The sequence below is a fragment of the Sinohyriopsis cumingii genome, chromosome 10, assembly GCF_028554795.1.
Source record: "Sinohyriopsis cumingii isolate HCF-2022 chromosome 10, ASM2855479v2, whole genome shotgun sequence".
Classification (NCBI taxonomy): domain Eukaryota; kingdom Metazoa; phylum Mollusca; class Bivalvia; order Unionida; family Unionidae; genus Sinohyriopsis; species Sinohyriopsis cumingii.
The window spans coordinates 45,133,494-45,155,164 of record NC_142970.1 but is presented as its reverse complement, the minus strand read 5'-3'; the positions used below and the strand labels follow the sequence as shown (position 1 = coordinate 45,155,164).

Sequence of the window (21,671 nt, the reverse complement as noted above, 5' to 3'; positions counted from 1 at the left end):
AGAGAGAGAGAGAGAGAGAGAGCACTATACAATAACTGACATTTTAGAAGATTTATATAAATATGGTGATATATATATATATATATATATATATATATATATATATATATATATATATATATATATATATATATATATATATATATATATGTGTGTGTGTGTGTGCGAGAGACAAAAAGAGATATAGAGAGAAAGAGAGAGAGAGAGAGAGAGAGAGAGACTGAATTTCCAGCGCCCTATACTTTGAAATGAGAGTACCAAACGTCTGTGTTGTAAATACAAGAATATTTTATTTTCAAAACTACAACATTTATGTTATACAGACAATCTATTATCAAACAATGTTTTACATATGTGCAAATGGCTGCATTTTTATATTCAAACAAATATGTGTATCCTTTCATTGATAAAATAATTTTTTTTCTTGAAAAAAGCCCACATGTAGCTCATTTCCACTATTAAACAAGAGAATGCTCACGTTGTCCTCGGTTACTCGCTCTTAATCACAAACATAGCCTCCTTTAATCAGAGGGACTGATCAAACCCATATCTATATTCATTTGTTTTCGTGGTCTTGTGAAAATAATATTTTGGTCAATACTCGTGTTCGTGGATTGGGTCAAAGCCCTATTATTGTTCATTTGATATTGAATTTGATTGATTTTGTAGCATCCACCATATTTACCAACATTGGTATCAAATTTGAATTTTTTTAATTCAGTGTATGCCGTAGAGTATATGTGTACAGCCATTTCCAGTTTCCAAAAGTTATAAAACTGTCACCAATATAGAATGTTGTCAACTATATTTTTAACAATGGCACACCGATATTCAACATGCTTATGATAGATATGATCTCCTTTATTTCGAAAAGATGCAGTTCTGATTATAATTTAAAAAAAATAATAAGTAAAATGTATTGGGCTAAGTACGATAAATAGAAAAGAATACAATGTTATGAAAATTAAAAGAAGAACAATGAATGTATTTGCAAGATGATTTAGGTTAAAAAAATATTACCCCGGTGTCCTAGTTCTGAAAGAAGATCGTCATCAGCCTTTGGTGTAAAATAAAGGCCTTTATACAGATATGAACTACACGTTTCTTTTACTGTTTTGGTTTTAAAGACTCATTTGAAAGTAATCGGAAACGAACACCCTACAACACGTCACTTCCATGCTTGATTATGTTCAAGAGTTTTGACGAGTACCATTTTACCCATTTCATCTGTTTTACACAGGCGTGTTGATGGCCTTGTTTATCATGAAAAATGGGATTCAGGTTTAGAATCATGCTGAGCGAAGGTAAAACAATATAAGAAATGTGATTTACACTGGACCATATTTTTGGTCACACGTGCCATATGTCTATTAGTAAAACTCCTTACTGTCAATAATCTTGTCCAGTACAATAATCTAACAGCATCTAATATAATAAAATAATCCACTTTATTAAATTATTGCGCGTGATGAAGGTATTGTTCGTGGTTACGGAACTAGTTTTTCTGCCAAACAGTCAAAAGGTTAAAATTGATATCTACTTCTAAACAAGCAGGGTGACTATCGCCAATTTTTCGGAAAAGCTATATCCTTACGGATATGCTCTTACTATTTAGTGAAATAATAAATAAACACACAATACCATATAAGGATAGAAATTAGTTTTCATGGGTCTTATGATTCACTGATAGATAATTACGTCAAAACTAAACTTAACCAAAAATGGTAAATAGGAAACTAAGTCAAGTTATGTAACATATAAAACGTATCTGACGTGATGGTAAACATGAATAAAATACTGTGATATTACATCGAGATTGTGTGCCTAATGCATGTGTGCATGCGGATGTGTGCGTGCTTTTTTCTTCTTCTGTAAATTATATTTAATATTCCTAGATTATCTGATAACCAGACACATTTGATTGTAATGTGACATTGGGATGGTTACCCGACCCAGTGGGCAACCTATTACGGGGTTAAAAAGATTCATTTCATGCCAATATATATTGTGCATTGAGAGATGAATAGACTAATTAGAGTTTCTATTTTCATAATTTACATAATTTGTAACTCAATGGTCTTTATAACAAGGTATTGTATATAATTACATAAAAATTTCAGAAAAGAATTGATATGTTGTATATCCATTATAAATATATAATTGCTTATACAGCTGTCTCTATATTATTATTTAATTGATTTAGTTTCTTTAGAGACTCTTGTATCTTTTTGATCCTGATATACATATAAAATTGTTATGATGATGCATATAATTTATGAAGATAAGTCAATGACGTAATTGTTATTTTAAAACATAAAGACGTCATCCGTTTCTTTGAAAACGGCAAAAATAAAACTTCCCTTCCTCGTCCCATGAGTTCACTAAAGGTTAGTTTTTGGTTCTGCTGAAGATCCCCACAAAGCATGCTCTTCACTGGCTTGGTTTGGACGCTAATCGGCAGATCCCCACAAAGCATGCTCTTCACTGGCTTGGTTTGGACGCTAATCGGGCTTTACGATTGGGGGCGATACTGACATTCATCATTGCACCAAATCCACCTGAAAATAGAAATGTCGAATGCAATATTTTACTGCAAAAGCTACGACAGAACCATTGTAGCTCAGTTGGTAGAGATTTATACCCACACTCCAAGTTGAAGGTTCAATATCCATTTAGCTCATCCAAGATTCGAGGTTCTCTTGGGAACAACACCTAGCTCCCACTTTCTTGATATGATATATTCAACAACGTGTTAAAAGTGCAGGTAAAACGACAGTAAAGGAAATAATAATATTATTACTGCTTGCAAGAGACATGTTTGATTGGTTAGGGCAGGAAACTCAGTCTCGTCTCAAAGGGTTATGATTTATATGCCTTAACATTGAATCTTCTTCTAATTATGAATCATATTTTATTCTCAGTAAAGTATGTCATTTCCCTGTCGTTATCTTTGCAAACATATATCCACAATAAGCGTGTTTAAAAGTAAAGTTGGCATTTTGGAAGATGGACATCGAGATATAACTGTCCCTTGCTTCTTCAGTTCAAGATTTAGTTTTTAAAAACATAGGTAAAATACCATTTAGAAAAGCAGCAAATCACCACGCAGTATGCTTCTCTCATTCTTGACCTTTTGTGACTTCAAGATTACTAATTAATTTGGTATGCATTATTTGCAATATTTCGTTGCATAAGAATAACATTTCAGTTGTATCATTAGGTTCCGATAAAAATTACGAATCATAATTATAAAATCTAAGTTAACGTTTAGAAGAAAGAGCCGAACAAAAAATCTTTAAAAGGTTCTACAAGTAATTAAATGTGGGTTTTTCTTTGCTCTTTTTGAGGACACGTTATATTGCATCAATGCACCCACCCCCAGAAAGAACTACTGAAAGATGAGATAGACCTGGTTATATGGATAATTTGTGAGACAAAATGAGTAAGACAGGAACAATCAGGAAAATACAAAATAATCTGAGCAGTAAAATGGAAGATTGAGGTCGAAAGTAACGGTGAATATTGAGGTCGACTGAAACTGTGAAGATTTTATCTTACCAAAAATGAAAGGAAGATCATAAAAAGATACACCAGCTAGATTCATTGGATAAAATACGCAGTAATTCGGAATCCTATCAGTTTTCACTTGCTCCGTTCGAGTCTGCCCAATTACATTTAGTTGTCTCGTTTTAACATTATTCATTTTCTGTACGTTTTGATGTTTCATTAATGTATTTGTTATTGCCTGGTCCATACGATACACAGGTACAGTGTTGTGAATTCTCTATGCGTGGATTTTATGAGTGAGTTACAACTGCTATATTATCCACTTCTGATCTTTTATTGCCGCACTTATTCTCGAGTTGATTAAATCCCTTATGAATGTTTGAACTACAAATGAAGTAAACTAGTAATTCTTGTTGACTTCTGTCTCCATGTTTTATTATTGCATGAAAACATGGGGGCAAATGCAAATTATTGCTTTATATGTAAGCTTCCAGCTATATTAGCTGATAACATTTGAGGTATCCCCTCATGCGACGCAACATTTTCAAAGGATTTTATAAGTTAATTTGGCCCCCAAAGGTCTGTGATGTTGTAACTTAGTAACAAATCAAAAAGAATTATTTGGATATAAAGCTTTATCTGACTATTAATTTAGAATTTTGGGTTGATCTTTCCATGCCATATTAGGTACATATCAGGGTACCCTGTCGAGGTACCCTGTTCAACAACGTTTCGAAGAGTTACAAATTGATATGATGGTGGTCGTACTTCCCAGTAAGAGAACAGATGTCTAAAAGTCAGGTTGCTTCCCCCAGCTTCTCATCATTGCTAAGAAGAAAGAGTTCACTAATATTCACCGCTCTTACTTGGGGTGGGTGTATTGTGATTATTTAACTGTTTCTTAAGAGTCTGGTAACAGCTGCAACATGATAATCGTTTTAGCTAATATAACACTGTTTTGAGAGGGTATTTTGTCTTGGTCGTGGAAACCCCGGTAAGAACAACCAGGCTGGGCCTGAGACTGGAATTCACGCTGACAGAGGTGATATAGCAATGATCGGTAAGGCGAGAGCTTTAGGCCCGTCCCCCAGGGCCCCTACAAATATAGTTGTACACGGCTTATTACGTGACCAATGCTTTCTTTATTCGACTTCATTTCCATAACTCATACAGGTGCATGCTAAACAAATCCTCTACTATGCTTAAAGTCAAACAATAAAGTACTTCGTTCGATAATTAATTATCTTTCGCTTACCTTTTTCATAATCTGATTCTCGTAGCAAGACATCAAATTCCTCATCAGTCCATGGTTTGAATTCTTGATTAGGTAGTTCCTTCAGGAGCTCTGCCTGCATCTTAAATGCTTCCAACATCTCAACTCGCTTTTGCCATCCGTATTTAACTTCTCTCTTTTCGGCTTCTATGAGTAGTTCTATGTATTCTATTTGGCCCAGAGGGTTCTGTTTTAAGGCTTTCTGGTTTAATTCATTGATACAGTTTCTAGCCTGCTTGATCAATGTGAAAACGTTTCCGCACACCTGATTAAACTGCACCTTTACTTTTTTTAAATAAATAGAATGCTGTCTTTCGTTGTCTCGAGCGATTTCATATTTTTTCTTTAAATCTTCAAATGCTTTTGTGACCTTTTCGGGGTAGAATTCAAAACGGTATGGATTATTTACATGATGTGACCAAATACACCTTTTGGGACAGCTGGTGCAGTAGCCGGAACTATCCATAGCCGAACACTCGCGTTTGTTATCGTCATTTGGAATCTTGCATGGGTAATGACATGTTCTATTACATGTTAAGCAATTGGTTGTATATTCGCCTGTAGCTAAATCAACTTTCCTCTGATGTATTTCTTCAACTTCATACTCAAATGCTTTGTTTGCCTCGATGTCAGCCATGTGTTGATCAATGATTATTTTCTCCTGCTTGATTGTATTGATCACGTGTAAGCCTTCCTGCATTTGTGGCAGCAGTCCTTGAAGTGTTGCTTCCAGTTTTTTTCTTGCATTTAACACGTCGGCGGTGAGCTGAAGACTTCTTGTTTCCGTTTTGTCAAGCTCATCAAAGAATACCCTGAAGCTTTCCTTCCCCATGTTCCAGAACATTGGTCCAAATGGTACTTTCTCTGGCCGTTCTGTGCTGACAAATAGGGCGGAGTTGTTAAATTCAAATGTGTTTTTAAACGGTACTTTAGCAGCTTCTAAGGCCTTTATTACGGGTGGATCAGTGCCATCCGCAAACGTTATGAGTACAAATATGTTCTTTGATATATCTTTGCCAAAGATAGAAAGAATAGAGTCAAAGATGTAGGTTTGATGTGGTGTCAGTCTTGCCAAAGGTGCTTGTGTCACAAAACATACAGCATCCAGAGTTTCAATGCCCTTCGGAGGAGGCATCGTGAAGAAATCCTTTATCTGATCAACTGTTGCTTGGTCTCGTTGGATTCCTCTAGTATCTCCAAAACCAGGAGTGTCTATGATATTTAATATATAATTCGTTTTTCTTGTGTCTGGTACATGCATTGTGTAGCATGTAATCCAGTCAGTCTGGGATTGACTCTGAAAATATGAATATTACAATGAAATAGACAAGAACCAAAACAATCGTGTGCCAAGAAAGATTTTGTATTATCTGCATCTCATACAGTATCCGTCGGTTATCCAAACAGTTCGAAAAATAATTTGGAACAAGGATAAATGACCATTCTATTACCCCGTTAATATTAAGAACATATATGAATATCCAATTGGAATTAACATTAGAAAAACATATATACTTACTAATTATTAGAGTCAAACTGAAAACGGCACGGCACGATGATCCGCCAGATCAGGGTCTATGTTGCTTGTTCCACTATCGACTCCTAGCAATCTGCATAGACCATGAGATCTGGGCATGTGCCGCTTGTAGTTGGATTTCACTTGTAAGATAGTAATAACATTACGTGGTGTCGTAGTTTAAAACTGATATTAGTATAGTGTACCATTGTGGTTCAGGCAATGATTGATTCATGCTTTGCATCAAGCAGACCAATATCTATTTTAAATTGCAACTAGTCGCTTTAAGATCTACTCTTCATGTTGATGTAGACCGCTGTTAATTTATAGTGTCATGACACAACTATATTCACCACGGTTTCATGTCTCGTTATATTCAACTTTTGTCTTCTGTTTATCAGTTTGTTTGTTTTACAAGATATTAATGGGTTTAATAGTGTTATATGGTGATTTTAAAAGGAGAATTGTTATCGTACAAGGTGTGCGAAAGCATCTTTATGCAAGCTGTAGAAATGCATCAAGCGTAAGAATCAAACTTCAAAATTAGATAGAAATAATTGTGTTGTCCAATTTGATATACACTATCTTAATTTTCATTAATGAAGAAATGTCCTGACGATGAGGTTCAGTCGATTTTGATATTTTACCTGGTCACTTTTCTTCCCTTTTTCCTCGTCCACGAGGTCAATGATGGTAAATCTAGATTTATCTTCCCAGTTCACACCCAGGAGGTAATTCACCATCCCGTCAATCAGTGTACTTTTTCCAGATCCAGTAGCACCCACAACCAATATGGTCTTCTCACTTATGGCGTGAATCCCTCTCTTCCCTACAAAATAGTACAAAGGAAAAAATAAATACAGATGAGTTGTTGTAACTCGTGAAATGTGAAAATTCTTCTCTTACATGTTTAGGCGGTAGGCAAAAATATTGAGTAGATAATACATCAGAAATAAAATTGTGAGAGCGCCGGAGAGTAAACTTGGTAACATCATCATTCCCTTTGAACGTGATACACGCGCACAGATATACATGTATATCTATTAACACTCGTTTGAACGCAATGCAACAAATCACGATTCTAGTATATCGCGAACAAATTGCTGAGAACGGGGTTACAGACTAAAGTCAGAGTCTTACCGGCACTCTCACACACTCCAGTATCATTATGTACTGTAATCGTCTCGAAAAATAATTGTTTTGAACAGCAATTGTCATTAATGTATTATGGACACTTTAACTACAGCTATATTATTGAAAAGTCACGTGATAATTGAAAGTAGATCAGTTCGATTCAAATGAGAGGTACCGTGGTATGAGGAATCACATTTTCCATGAACAATTCCTATATTTAATATGAGTTTTAATTTGAAATTGGGATCATATGCATTGCAGTAAAGAAAAGGAACAATACCCTAATTAAGAAATCTAAATATTTGCAATAAAATAGTTACAATTCTCTTCAAATGTGAATATGAATCCAGTACACAACTGACACTTTCTGATACAGGTGTCCCTTGAACTCATGAAAGATAATTAAATATCACACTATTTACCTTTAACAATCTTCGATTATTAATGATTCAATTTGACTGTTTCTTTTAAGTTTATTCCATCGCTCTTTATTCGATATTTATTTTTTGTCACATAGGCTATATGTCTATCTCTCCGTACATCCTCATGTAAGTGTATGGTCATAACACCTCTAATCGCCAATGTCTCTGTTACGTAATTTTTTTCTTATGATAAATGTTACTATTCATCCTTTATCGGGGGTATACTCTATTTGCATTTACCAAAGATCTTCACGTTTTTTCTGTGCTGTACTTAAAAATGATTTACAACTGATTTAAAAAAAATGTTCTTCTTTGATAAGCCGAAGGAACGCGCATATTTATTTTTCATCCATTGGACGACGGGAGAGAAGATTTATAAAAGAGTATTATTTAAAAAGAACAGGTAGGAAGCCTACCAAAAATACATTTCCTTGTTTTCGATTTATGATTGACAGATTTATCGTTTCTGTTCAACGGAAGCTTGTAGATCGCCGGCTGACCATCTTTGATCTTTTCAGCATCAGGGAGTATATCGTCTATCATAGATTGTCTAGTCACGACGTGTCTGCAGATGTCACTGAACGGTCCTTCTTCGCCGTCGTCAAATATGGCTCGCACTTTAAATTCATACTCTGTTCTGCTTCGCAATCCCTGTACGAGTAACGAATTCGAATTATCCAGTGTGTTTGCGCTATGCCAATGCTTTTCGTCTTTTATTTTGTACTTCATTTCGTAGCGCTGAATATCATTGTCAACGCTTCTTGGTTTATCCCACGCCATTTTGACAGAATATGACAACCGATCATTGCAGCGGAGGTTCGTCGGTTGTTTTGGGTCATTTTGATTCTGGAACCCTTAAAATAAACAATAAAAAATTCACATGTTTGGAAACGCTGTGTGAAATAGCGTAGTGTCGAAATTAAATACAAACAACAGGACAGAACCTAGTTTTTGATAGAGTTGTTTTAAAAGTTTAATATGATAGTATCAAAATTGCTGGGATGTAGATGTGTATACATGCATTTATATGCGTATCTTTGTTATTATGTACTTACATACGTACGCATCCATGCTTGAATGATCGCAGCAATAAATCTACATATTTATCTGTTACGGGCAGGTGGGTAGATATCCAGACAGATAATTAATATAGCTGATTGAACGGAGAAATGGATTTTTTATAGGCACTATGTTTTTGATCATCAGGTGCAAATGTCAACAAGAGAAAGGTATATCTTTATTGGCAGTAAATGTAAATTTCATATAGTGATGAAGAAAAATAGTCCATATTTCATATAAATATGAAATAGGCACCGGGTTAATCCCTGCAAATACCATTAATTGTCTATGAAATATGTCTTAAATTACAAGCAATTAGTTCTTATTTTATGACCTTCTTTCTTTAACAAACAGTTATGATTTATGACACTACCACACAACTGCGTACACTATTGATACGATACTGTTCATACAGAATTTTGATATCATACTACCTACACCTACTTCAGAATTTCGGTTATAAAATGAACTGTCGTTTAAAGGCACCAAAAGATTGTCGAACTTTGTGCATTGAAGTTTCTTTTGGTATGAAAGGCGTTGATGTCACGTAATATCTGATGCTGCATTTGGCAGGAGATAATCGCTGATTGTATTTATGCATTGATTTGTGCCATCCTTTAAAATTAGATGCAAATTTAAGGACATTGACCTGGGATACAGTATGTTCCTTATCATAGCGAATATCTTATATAAAAGGCACCTCGATACTACTTTTGTAAATTTGTTCAGATAGAGTGACAATTATTCATGATTTAAAAATAATTACTGCTGATTCATTGCTTGAGGGATTTGTTACACCAGATGAAAAAAGACTGTAAGACACATTAAATCAAGTACAGCCCCAACAACAGTTTGAGAAGGCATTATCAAAAAAAAAAGTATGAAGAGAATTGGATACTAATTTATTCTCAGGAACGGAGGACGTTTGTTCCTTCTTGCTTTTGGTTTTTCACAATTAGGTAAGCTTACTTTAGCATAGCCACACGATATCACATATTATGTATGTTCCTTTAGCATAGCCACACGATAACACACACAATAGGTATGCTTCCTTTAGTTTAGCCACACTATATCACCCATTAGGTATGCTTCATTTAACATAGCCACACAATAACACACATTAGATATGCTTCCTTTAGCATAGACACACGATATCACACATTAGGTATGCTCCATTTAGCACAGATACACGATATCACACATTAGGTATGCTTCAGTTAGCATTGTCACACGATATCACACATTAAATATAATCACACCATATCACACATTAGGTATGATTCCTTTAGCATAGGCACAAGATGTCAGAAGTAAATTTACAAGAGTATGCTTCGCATGAGTAATAAAGGTTCGTCAGTCATTTTACTTTTAGTTATCTTGCCTACCTTGTGTTCATTTACAACAATTATAGTGTTTAAAATTAATCATTAAGTACAGTTTGGATGTTTTATGTGGATCTTAATTCATAATAAATAAACACGAACTTTCTCCTGACAGATACCATGACTGTTGGAATTAAATTTAACTTATCGACCAAAATGTAGTACCCACATTAAAATGGCAGTCCTTGTTAAAGCATACCTGATGCATATTCCAGATTGGTGTTCAACCATGTCATCCAGGTAGCCATCAATAAAATTGTTGGCAATGTATAGTTCGATTTCATTCAAATACATCCAAAGTTTGTGGGCATCGGTCGCATGAAAAAACGATAACTCATACAATGCGCCTTGTTTCAAGATTTCTCTCTTGTTCTCTTTAAAGACATGTTTAACGTGAAAACATACAACAAAGGCGATTTCAAATGTATAATGTGTGCAATACTTACCAGTAGTTAGCTGCTTAAATAGAAATTCGTGTGCTGCGTTCCGTTTGCTCATCTTATAGCGTCTTCAAGGACTGGATAGTTGTTAATCTGCAAAACTTCTGACATGGTTTTTAAAGCGCAGAAGCTAATTAAATAACAATTAATTTTCTTTTCGCTATAAAAAGCATGTCAACACGTAGATAGTACTAATTATACAAAATACAGACAATTAACGTCAAAGATGCAATACATAGAACTTCACTTGCTACGAAAGGATTCATAGCAGTAATTGATTTTAATTGACTCAGATATATATCCTGTCCGTCATGAGTTTTCGCTGATGTCCAAATATTTCTCTTTGTTTTCTTCATATTCATCAAAAGGCTACAAAACTACGTGTACAACAAATGATTGAGGATGAATATTTTATGATACCTGTAATGGGAAGTACATCATAAGTTTTCATATTTAACACCTTAGCCTACAAAATTCGTGAAAAAGTTGCATGCTTACGAATCGCCCAGCACAAGGCAGCAAAGTCGCACCACAAGTTAAACACTATCTCTTTTCATTACATAGAACATTTTATACATTTTTTCCTTATTAAACAACATTATATTAAATACTTAAAAATTTTCGCAATTTGTGCCAACTGCTTTGTCCATTTTTCATCTGATCTATCCTTCAGCATATTAAATGGTAGAGCAAGCAACTTACAATGTACTAAATGGTACAACAAACAACTTACAATGTACTAACTGATCCAGCAAATAACTTACAATGTACTAATTGGTACAAGAAACAACTTGCAATGTACTAATTGGAACAACAAACAACTCTTCTGCTTGTTATGCTGGAATTTACTTTTCAGTTACCGTAAAAAGGCATCTGATAGGTTCCGAGTGGTTTAGTTACTTATGGATTTATCCTTAAAAGCAGGCTTGGTCAACAATGTGAAATAAGAAATGTTTACAAGGACCACCAATGGCGATACTTAATTGTTTTTCAATAGTATATTTAAGCACGATACAGCTTGCTCACTTTACATTTGTCTTCTGCCAGAACTCGAACAGACAGGCAAGTGAGAGACTGTAGCGACTGCATTTGTTGTAAATAACAAACAAAGCATTTGCGAGACTGACCATTTTGCATTATGTAATTAAATAGATTTAGGAACATATTGCGACTCTTTCATTCACTTACTAGTCGAAATTCAAGTGTATGGTCTCAAAATGTGCAGACGAGTGGGCAGAGTATTGAACTTTATTTTTCCTGTGTAGGCACGTAAAACTATCGATCGCATCATTGCTGGTATATACGTACATATTTTGAACTGTGTACTGAAACATATTGGGAGCGAGGTCGTCAGTTACGGACTATTAGAAGACACTTTAACAAGATATATTTCTTTCATACAGTGAATATAACAAAATGTAAATAAAAAAATCATTAATATATACGATGCTATTTATGTAAGCTGGACACATTACATGCTTTCATCAGGGTGCGGACACAGTTCTCCGGCATGAATTCAGCATGGAACTTTCGCCGATGAATATTCCGGCTGAATATATGTCCCTTATCATAATAGGCACATAAAAAATAATTTTTTTTTCTTCTCAAGATCACACAAAAATACAAGCTATAAATTCTAAAGCAAGGAAAGGGCCTCGACAAATGGAATGGATGAAAAGGAAACTCTATATCTGCATTAAGACAGCCATAAACGTCAACCGTGTGACAAACGGAGAGTCTATATAATGGTGTCGTTGTCCATGTTAACAACATTATTTAAATCTCCAATTTGGTGTTGATCCTACTGATAAGTCTGCATTTGAACCAGAGATTAGCAGAATGTTCTTTTTATTACAATTCGATATGAAGACAATAACAATATTACTTGATACAAGGTGTGTAACCATGTTAATGTCATTACGGAGTATCGAACTTTGTACCTTCTATAAAGAGCTCACTTAGGTACTTTAATGTAGATTCAGAAGAAAAACATCGAGAAACCCCAACGAAGCTGTACTTCAATAAATAACAAGTTAAAGTATTGGAGAAAGCATGGTGCAAGATTTACGTGCCATCTTTGCTGAATGTTCTTGTATAGGATGCAGTTGATGGATTACAGCAAAAAATAGGTATAAAAATACATTTAACGCGCTATCAATGCAGTTTCCATTTCTACACGAGAATCATACAATATAATGAATATATCATAAGGCCATTTGGAAATATATAATAACTAGAAAAGAAAAAAAAAACACTAAGACAACTTACTCACATAATTTGGTGATTAAAAAAAATTATAGCTTTTAGCCCTGTCCATCATTCAAAGTCATTAGTTTCCTTACCTACTGGACGGATGCATGTGCAACTGGACTTTGCCTTACACGATTCCAGGTAAATCATCAATATCTTTTGCCGTATGTCGTTATCTTATCGGGCACGTGTCGATTGTCGTTATGCAGCATGCATTAGCCGAGCAGAGTTACTGAAATATGACTTATTGTCGACCTAACGGTGTCGACGTAGCAATGCAAAATATAAAACGCATTCTTCCCGCTGACTTGAATCATAATACGCACAATGTATGTAATTTTATGTATTTTCTACCACCGGATAGCAGATTTATTTTCAAATCTACGAAGGGTACGTTAAATTTCACCATGTACTTCCAGGAAGTGTCTTATGTATCAAGTAACACGAACGGTTTCTCTTTTATCTATATAACATAAATCGCATGGTTGAACCAGACCTAATCATTTAATTTCATAATTTTAGCTGACAAAGTTTGTAAAATGACTTGAACATACGGTTTCGCTTGCTCATTTAAAAAACCCAAATATAGATCTATTATAAGAACGCAATTTGATTCTCCGTAGGGATGACACGCATTTACGGGGCTCACCATATATAATATTATTTATGATAATCTTTGCTAACAATTGGGATTTGCATTAGGACAATACGCACTTTGACTTGACATCAGTATATTAATGCATGGCAGACGCAATTACACCTACTCTGGCTTGCATTACTACCACAGTCTGACGTCATAACACGTGACAGTATATATCATGTGATGAACTAAATATATTACTGTATTCTACCTTGGTTCAAATTATTTTACAGAGTTTTCTGACGGGATATAGTACCGTCACCTTCAACATCCAAGCCACCTTAAGTTCATCTTTTTTCAACGCTTTTTAAGAAAGGTTTGAAAAGACCATTTCATTAGATACAAAACAAGAAATCAGATTTTAATGTGTGAAACAAAAAAAAAACAACTAAATCTTCTATCTAGGATGAAGTGATTATAAAAATGTGATGACTTGGACCTTAGACTTAGAAAACGTCATGTTCCAAGCCACGTTGAGTCTTGAGTGGTAGGCAGATGGTTTGAAGCATCACACGTTATAACCGCATGCTTTATTATCTTATCTAAGAGGTACTTAATCAAACTAAATTAGTAGATTGTGTGCACCCAGACGTAAATGACAAAACAGGATCAGCAAATATACAAGCACAATAGCTCTATTTTGTCTGCAACCAAAGGAAATGAAAGCACAGCAGACGATTCGTAAAAGCAAATAAACACTTTAAAGTTGCCTCGGCTCCTTTGCCATTCAAAATACCTCCTTCGTTGATATATCTTGTTTAATGCTTCATTCATGGCCGTCCTAATATCGTGATATTCTTCACTATTGTCATCATCATCATCATCATCATCATCATCGCATCACCATCATCAATAGGCATCGAGTCATTTTCGTGGCCATATTTATCGCAATAATTATCAACGCAACGTGTCGTCATCAGTACGACTGTTATTGTTACCACCATCGGCATCATGACCCTTGCCATATCCTAGTCATAGGGATTATCATTACACTCGTCATCACTGGTGATAATATCCAACAATGAATTTCTGTTGAAATGTTTTGATAGTTGTTGGAAATGCGAGTATAATTGTTTTTAAAATTATATTTTCATGCTTCTTTCTAAGGAATGCTAAGTACACGAATGTTGATTTTCATTTTACATTGTCATTCAAGAAGACATTTTGCTTCTAAAAATGATACACATTTTTACTATATGGCTCTGCAACTATTTCTCAGAACAAAAATGGTGTACTTCTTTCCATTAGTATTACACACATATATAATACAATAATGAGTGATATTTGGAAAACGGGGTGGGGATGGGATTAGTAATAGGAACAGAAGTTGTAGGAAATAAATAGATAAACATCTCTTCATTTATCTAAGCAGTTAAAATTGATATAAAGTCCTTTCGATACAAAAGGAATTTTGCATGTTACATACAAACTGATCTGCTTTTAAATTTTTGTGTGTGGGACATTATGAAACTACTACAGCAGTGCACCAAACGATACAAATTTTGACCCTAAGTATTGAGATAATATGAACAGTCAGTTATCTTAAATAAACACCAACTACCTGGATCAGAAGATAGTGAAGAAAACATGCACATTCAAGTCTAACTGATATAGAAGCCATAAAGATATGAGAAATTCTTGAGTTCCTATTGGCTAACTACAGGGACTTTGCCTTAGGACGGTGCTCATTTTCACCTGACTCGGTTATATTATGTATTGCAGCGGTATTTACACCTATGACGGTCTTCACTATTGCCACAGTCCGACGTCATAAGACGTCACATTACGTCATGTGATGTACTGAATTATTATTGTCCTCTGCCTTTTGTCCTACTCTCCTACCATGTTTTCCGGTGGAATATAATGCCCTCACCTTCATTACACCCAAGCAGACTAGACTAAATGTGAACAGCAGTCTCATTAGAAAGCAATAATAGAATAATGTTGTCTCGGTTTGACAAAACTGTAGGAAAATAGCAATCCTATTCATGTACATGTCCTTTAGATCTGAGGACACTTATTTTACACATCGAATAAAATTTATTACAATTGATTATGTCATAGATATCTACACTGTTTTATATAATAAATCGATGCTATATACATGTTCATCCGATAAAGTGATACTAACTCCAGATACATCTGAAAGACTCCTTTAAAACGAATACCTGTTGACCTCCAAAAAAAAGATGTTCACTCAATACCCATACTTTTTAAACATGTAACGAGCAGGATCACACTAATTTATAACACGGTTATAGCTCCTGTAATAAACTACATAAGTGCCTTGTTTCGAGTGGGCGGAAAATAAAAATAAATAGGAAGTGAAGAATACGTGAAGGCATCCAGGCTATAAAGTTTTCCTATGCCATATCAGCCGAGTTTCTTCCTAAGACTCGGAATAAAATAAGAATGCGGTTTTGTAAATATTACATAACTCTCTTTTTAACGCTTTCCCAACATTATGAAGCTGTGGAATTTAAGTAGGTTTGAATACAGTGGGATTTATAAACATTCATTTCGGTATATCTTAGAACATCGACACGCAGACGTCAGTGAAAACACTTAAATAGTAACAAGAAGTTGGTGATAATACAAACAGACTGAACATATTGAACGCCCGATTAATTTTTTTCATATTAAATGAGTTTGTAATGAAATCTGAGAACGTGTGATGGATCATCATTTTGTTTCCAACTAAGTGCTAAATCAACGTCTTATGGTATACCATACTGGATGAAAATGAACCTTGGTCGCAGAGAAGCTTCTGATTACATCTAGCAGTAAAAAGCTTTTCTGTACAGCAGCAACGTCTTTATTTAAAATTACTTTAATCTCAGTCTCATACAGTACCTTGATCGCATCATTTTAATACACATTTAATTAATAATTTTATGGTAATATTATCAATAATTTTATGCTAATTGTATTATTAATTTTACTCTAATGTTATTTAAACTTTGATGTAATTGTACTAATAATTGCATGCTAATGAATGTTAATAATATATTTTATACTTATTTTATGAATAATTTTATGCTAATTGTATTAATAATTTTATGCTAATTTTATTAATAATATTTTGCTAATTTTATCAATAATTTATTACTACTTTTATTGATAATTTTATGCTAATGTTATTAATATATTTAATGCAAATTTCATTAACATGTTCTAATGAACTTGGTAGTGGTTTTTTTGTGGTAGGTATTGATATGCAACTTATACTAAGCAGTGTCCCACGTTGAACGAAGAATACAGAGGAAAAAGCCTCGCCGAAGAATAAACTAAATCAATTGAATGCACTGACATTTGGGAGAGCAACTGTCATCCTGAAAAATAGATAGAAAGGTTCAAAAGGGGATCAGTGTTATTAATGCTGTGTTTTGCAGGCTGAAAAACAAAATGCAAGTACTTAGATGTTTGCCAATACTATTTCTATTATTGACTTACAGTTCGTCAGCTTCTTTCATTTATTTCTTATTTTACAATTATGATAGAAACGGTATCCCAGTTTGGTACTTATTTGAATACGAATAGTAAAGTATTATTGAGAGATACATTGGAACTAGTACATTTAGATAAAAGCATTTTGAAGGAAATTAAAGTAAAGGAAAAGTCGTGTAATTTACTGACAAGTTAACGATACTCGTTATGTGTCAGAATATTCTACTCTTATATATATGTAATTTAATTATTTCTTTGTTTGAATTTTTTTTGTTATATTTCATACTATTTTAAGGTGACTTTGTCTACTGGACTTTTTCTTCAGAAATTCAGTTCAGTTCGGTTTGACCTGACTGTTATAATATATAAACCCTGTATCTAGTCGCTGATCTTTATTCGGAACCAGTAAGGGTTCTGGTAAACAACCTTTTATTTTTTTAATTATTTTTTCCCATGGTATGTACCAATGATTTCAGTTAAGGCCATACTAGGAGTACGTGATATTAAGGATGTTGAAAGCTTGTATTTTGTTCTGGACGGGAGATCATGTGACCCTCATACGGGAATCTGTTATGTGTCTTACATTAGTATATGACTGTTTCCTGGATATAATTTGGGGATTCGGGCTCTAAACCATTTATGCTTAAACGTGTTTTGCCGTGACAAGTTTGAATTGAAATTTTATTTTATGGAATTCAAGTGATTATTTTTCCTCGAAATATATGAGTGCTATTAGCCTTCTATTTTAGATTTCATCGAGACTCGAACTCAGATTCGTTTAGGACTTTTTAATGACAGGTCTTCCATTTTTTTCTTGGATTAATTTTGAATTTTATTTGCAAAAAAATAATTTTTTTTTCTTCTCATATTTACCTTGCTTTTTCTAGGGAAATAAATTATTTGTTAAATTTTACAAAGCTTGTTGTTTTCACTCTTTTTCGTTACGTTTTGTAAGAGCCTAAATACGCAACACTACATATCCTATTAAAATGACCATTTTGAAATTTCGATTAAGAATTTAAAACTTAGCAAGTGGACTGTTACGGGTCTCATTTATGAGGTGCTAAGATTATTTTTACATATAAACTTATATCGATCTTCTCCATTTGAGTACTGTGCATTGGTAAGATATATCAACTCCCTCCAATATGTGTTGTTATTGATGTAGGTCTGATGTCACCTGTTTATTATTATGTGCAGTTTTAATGCATGCAAATCTTTCTGGAACACACCTGCATATACTTTAGACATGTACAGGTATTAGATAGCAGCCGTATCTAGTGCTCTATTCAAAGCGGCCAATCGATATAGGGTTTTGATATCCCATGTAGATTTTACAAATCGCCAAACATAGGATTGGCTCCAGAAATTTAATGTACATGTCAACAAAAGAACTCTTAACCGACGGTAGTCCAAAGCTGTGAGAAATACCGGTTAGTGTATAAAATGTACACTGATGTGTAATGAGTTGATTACATACGCAATAATAGTTGACGCATCGCAATGTTTGAATTATTATTTCATTTTCATGTAAACTGAGTTCATTTTGTGGAAACAAAGTAGAGTGAAACATAAAAGTCTGCCCTGGAAATAAACATGGCCATGGCTACGAATTGGTTTGAATACAGCATATTTGGTAGCATATATATGACCTGCTTATCTGAGTGATATTCTACGTACTTGTCATATATGCACACCCGGTACAAAGATCCTGAACAGATAATAGGAATAGCGGCAGTATCAGCTGGATGATAATGACCTTTATATAATCAAATCGAAAATTATTTGGGTCGTTTCTTGTTCAACAAGTTTTACAGCAGTGGCGCACGCAGTGCAAACTGCGCCCTTGGTCAGTGGCTTAAATGGCACCCAGGACCACGATGATGGCCCAAATTGCCAAAAATACGAGGCCAGAAGGGTGGTTGGTAATCCTCCCTTCCACCGTCGGGTGTTTGGGTAGCGTTGGTAGCTCCCTCACCGGGGCCTTGGTTGAGGCCGTGTCCGCTTACAACTTTCCTGCAATGTAATGCCGTTTGGGGTCATTTCCTGATATCTGAATTCTACTTTTCACACAAGACAATCATGCAACATTGTATGCATATCTGTCATTTCCACATTAGTCCCATTAAACGAAGTGAAGACTCATGTTACAAATTACATAATACAAAAACACCTTATAGCTGAGACATTTAATTAATAGATTAAATTTAATTACTAAAATTATTTTGTTTTAACGTTGTAGTTTATTTTTAGGAATACTGATATATTGTTAAGTTTAAGAGCAGTTTAAGAACACCTAGTTAAAGCACAGACTGAATTTTGATATTCTCAACGAGAAAGTTAGATGAATGGAAAAAATTAAATTGTGTTCAATTAACTTTAGAAATCATCTGGTGAAACATTTATCTCACCGTCTCAATATGTTACTCACCATTTCTAGCAACACGTTACTCTCTCTCTCTCTCCATTTTAATAGGCAAAGTAGGCTGTCGAGTAACGGGTCGGCATTCCATTTATAATGCATAATGGTAACAATTAGTAAAACATTCTATCATCATATCGAATACTGGGAGTAAGTGTATGTTCAAGATGCTTTTGATAATTTTCCTAACTTTTGGTGACTTTTCTTTCGTCCGTCCCATACTGGTGTTTTAAGCTTTCGTTGCAACAACGCTGGACCTAATTTCAACCACATTTTGCACAAAGCTTTTTTATCTAAAGACCTCTCCACTTTAGTCAAATGATGTCAATTCGTTATCAAGTTTGGTCGTTATTACAAAATATATTAAAACTTTTATACCCTCAATAATCAAAAACCGCTCAAGAGAAAATTATCTTAGACACCTAGTATAAAGAATGTTCAGGTTTTGACAAATATTGCCGATCTGTTGTAAAATACCGTCGCTGTTATAAAACAACAAGAAAAACAAAAAAAACAAATTAAGTTGACCATTCAGAAAGATAATGAAGCACCAAATAAAGTTTGTTCAAAACAAATTGACAAATCTCGGGAATGAAGAGTCTCAGATGTGAGCAAATAATATCGTTTTGCATTTCCATATATGTTCCGCTGCACAGATATGTTGTTTGAAAAATGATGTCCTAGAAAAGTGCATGAAATGGCTTAAAAAAGTAAAATATGTGAATGACTTATTGACAAGGTTAACATCCCTTGTCACTACCAGCGTTATTTGTGGGACATGAAAGCCGCTCATCATAATTATACCAACTGACAGAAAGCACCATGGCAAGCAGAAGTTTAACATTTGAAACAACAGAGTTTACTAAATATGGACAGAAAGCATTAATATCAAGCATAATGTTAAAAGCTGCGTGAATGACACATATCTACGCTCAGATATATAACGTTTAAATAAATTTGGAAAAAAACTTTAAAAAAATGCAAAAACAACCAAACCGTCAACAAATGGCTAGAAACATTATATTCACATGTAAAACATAAATGTGGACGATGTTAATTATATTTAATGATGACAGACTTTCTGTTTACGTCTGAACTGCCATTAATTACTTTGCCAAAGAAATCCCTGCAAAATGAAGAGCCATTAAGAAAATGTTCGTTTCAGAATGTTTGTGAATGGGTGGGTCAGATTTATTCTTGATTGGGCAGAGTATGGTACGTTAGAATTGCATAAATTGCAGCCTGAAATAAAATTTTGGAGTTTAAGGAATTTAATAACAAATTTGTTTTTGTTTTCAACTTGTACTCGTTCTGAAAATAAGTACAAAACCTAGTAATGCATGCCTGTTTGGAGGGACCCCAAACACACACCCACCCACCCGAAAGAACAAAAAAAAAAAAAAAAAATTAACCGCAGCTACAGGGACGCACCAATTATATCCCCTGGAAAAATGAAGCGCTTGGGCGCTTTCAGGTCTTGAAGTTATGAAAGGTTTTAAACATTTTTCGTTAACGCACATTAACTCTTCTTGTTATCATTACAAGAGACAAATCATCAATAATGTTCTTTTTGATTTAACAAACTCTAGGTGATACAATACTATTTGGTAATATGGTTATTTTGTTTTATTGATTGAAAGTGCATTACCTTTACAGCTGTATTGTATATCTGCCGGTGATTCCTAACTCATGAAAAATTGGAATACACTCACCCTGAATTTTTGTTAGCTCATGGATCTAATTCGGCGGATACCTGCAACCAGGAAGAAGTATTATGAAACCTGGACTTTGTTTTATATAAGGGAAACAACTCTGACACGGCATGGCACAGAGATGATCTACGGAACCTGGTTTCAAGACGAACACATAATCGTAAATAAAATATGTATTTGAGCATTTGATATTACGGTCAAACATAAAATAGAATAGAATATGACACTGTGCATCATTCCAAGTATGGTGTTTTACTTAGAGAAACTACAACCTTTACAGATTGCAGGAATTATATATTATGAAGAATATGATGCATGTGAGTACATGGCTGTGGTTTCATACACAAAAAATATTTTCATACACAAAGTAAGCCAGCCCTGCATGCTTGAAAAATACTACTTGTAACTCCATCCCAACATTAAAAAGGACAGTGTCCATGTTGTTAACGACTACTCTAACCTCCCGC

At 34.3% G+C, this 21,671-nt stretch overlaps 1 protein-coding gene across 7 annotated transcripts; it reads right to left on the bottom strand.

Moving 5' to 3' along the window:
* Positions 1-270: 270 nt before the first annotated feature.
* LOC149789960 (uncharacterized) lies at positions 271-21,243 on the bottom strand. 7 transcript variants are annotated; one of them, XM_089972043.1, is made up of 6 exons: positions 21,141-21,243; positions 10,740-10,826; positions 8,269-8,706; positions 6,944-7,125; positions 4,763-6,077; positions 271-2,558 (listed from the first exon to the last, which is right to left on the bottom strand). In XM_089972043.1, exons 2-6 carry the CDS (start codon positions 10,789-10,791, stop codon positions 2,482-2,484), a joined length of 2,064 nt encoding a protein of 687 aa, XP_089828169.1. In that variant the 5' UTR covers positions 10,792-10,826; positions 21,141-21,243; the 3' UTR covers positions 271-2,481. The 7 variants fall into 7 exon arrangements, with proteins under 7 accessions (XP_089828169.1, XP_089828170.1, XP_089828167.1 ...); XM_089972044.1 differs by having other exon boundaries at positions 21,205-21,229; XM_089972041.1 differs by lacking the exon at positions 21,141-21,243 and adding an exon at positions 13,076-13,353.
* Positions 21,244-21,671: the final 428 nt, after the last annotated feature.

What these genes read in the sequence shown, in the direction of transcription:
- LOC149789960 (XM_089972043.1), bottom strand. Translation starts at nt 10,791, where the DNA reads ATGAGCAAACGGAACGCAGCACACGAATTTCTATTTAAGCAGCTAACT. An exon ending in AACAAGGAAATGTATTTTTG is followed by an intron (nt 7,126 to 8,268) that starts GTAGGCTTCCTA and finishes ACTATTTTGTAG; the next exon opens with GGAAGAGAGGGATTCACGCC. An exon ending in AGAATCAGATTATGAAAAAG is followed by an intron (nt 2,559 to 4,762) that starts GTAAGCGAAAGA and finishes TTCTATTTTCAG; the next exon opens with GTGGATTTGGTGCAATGATG.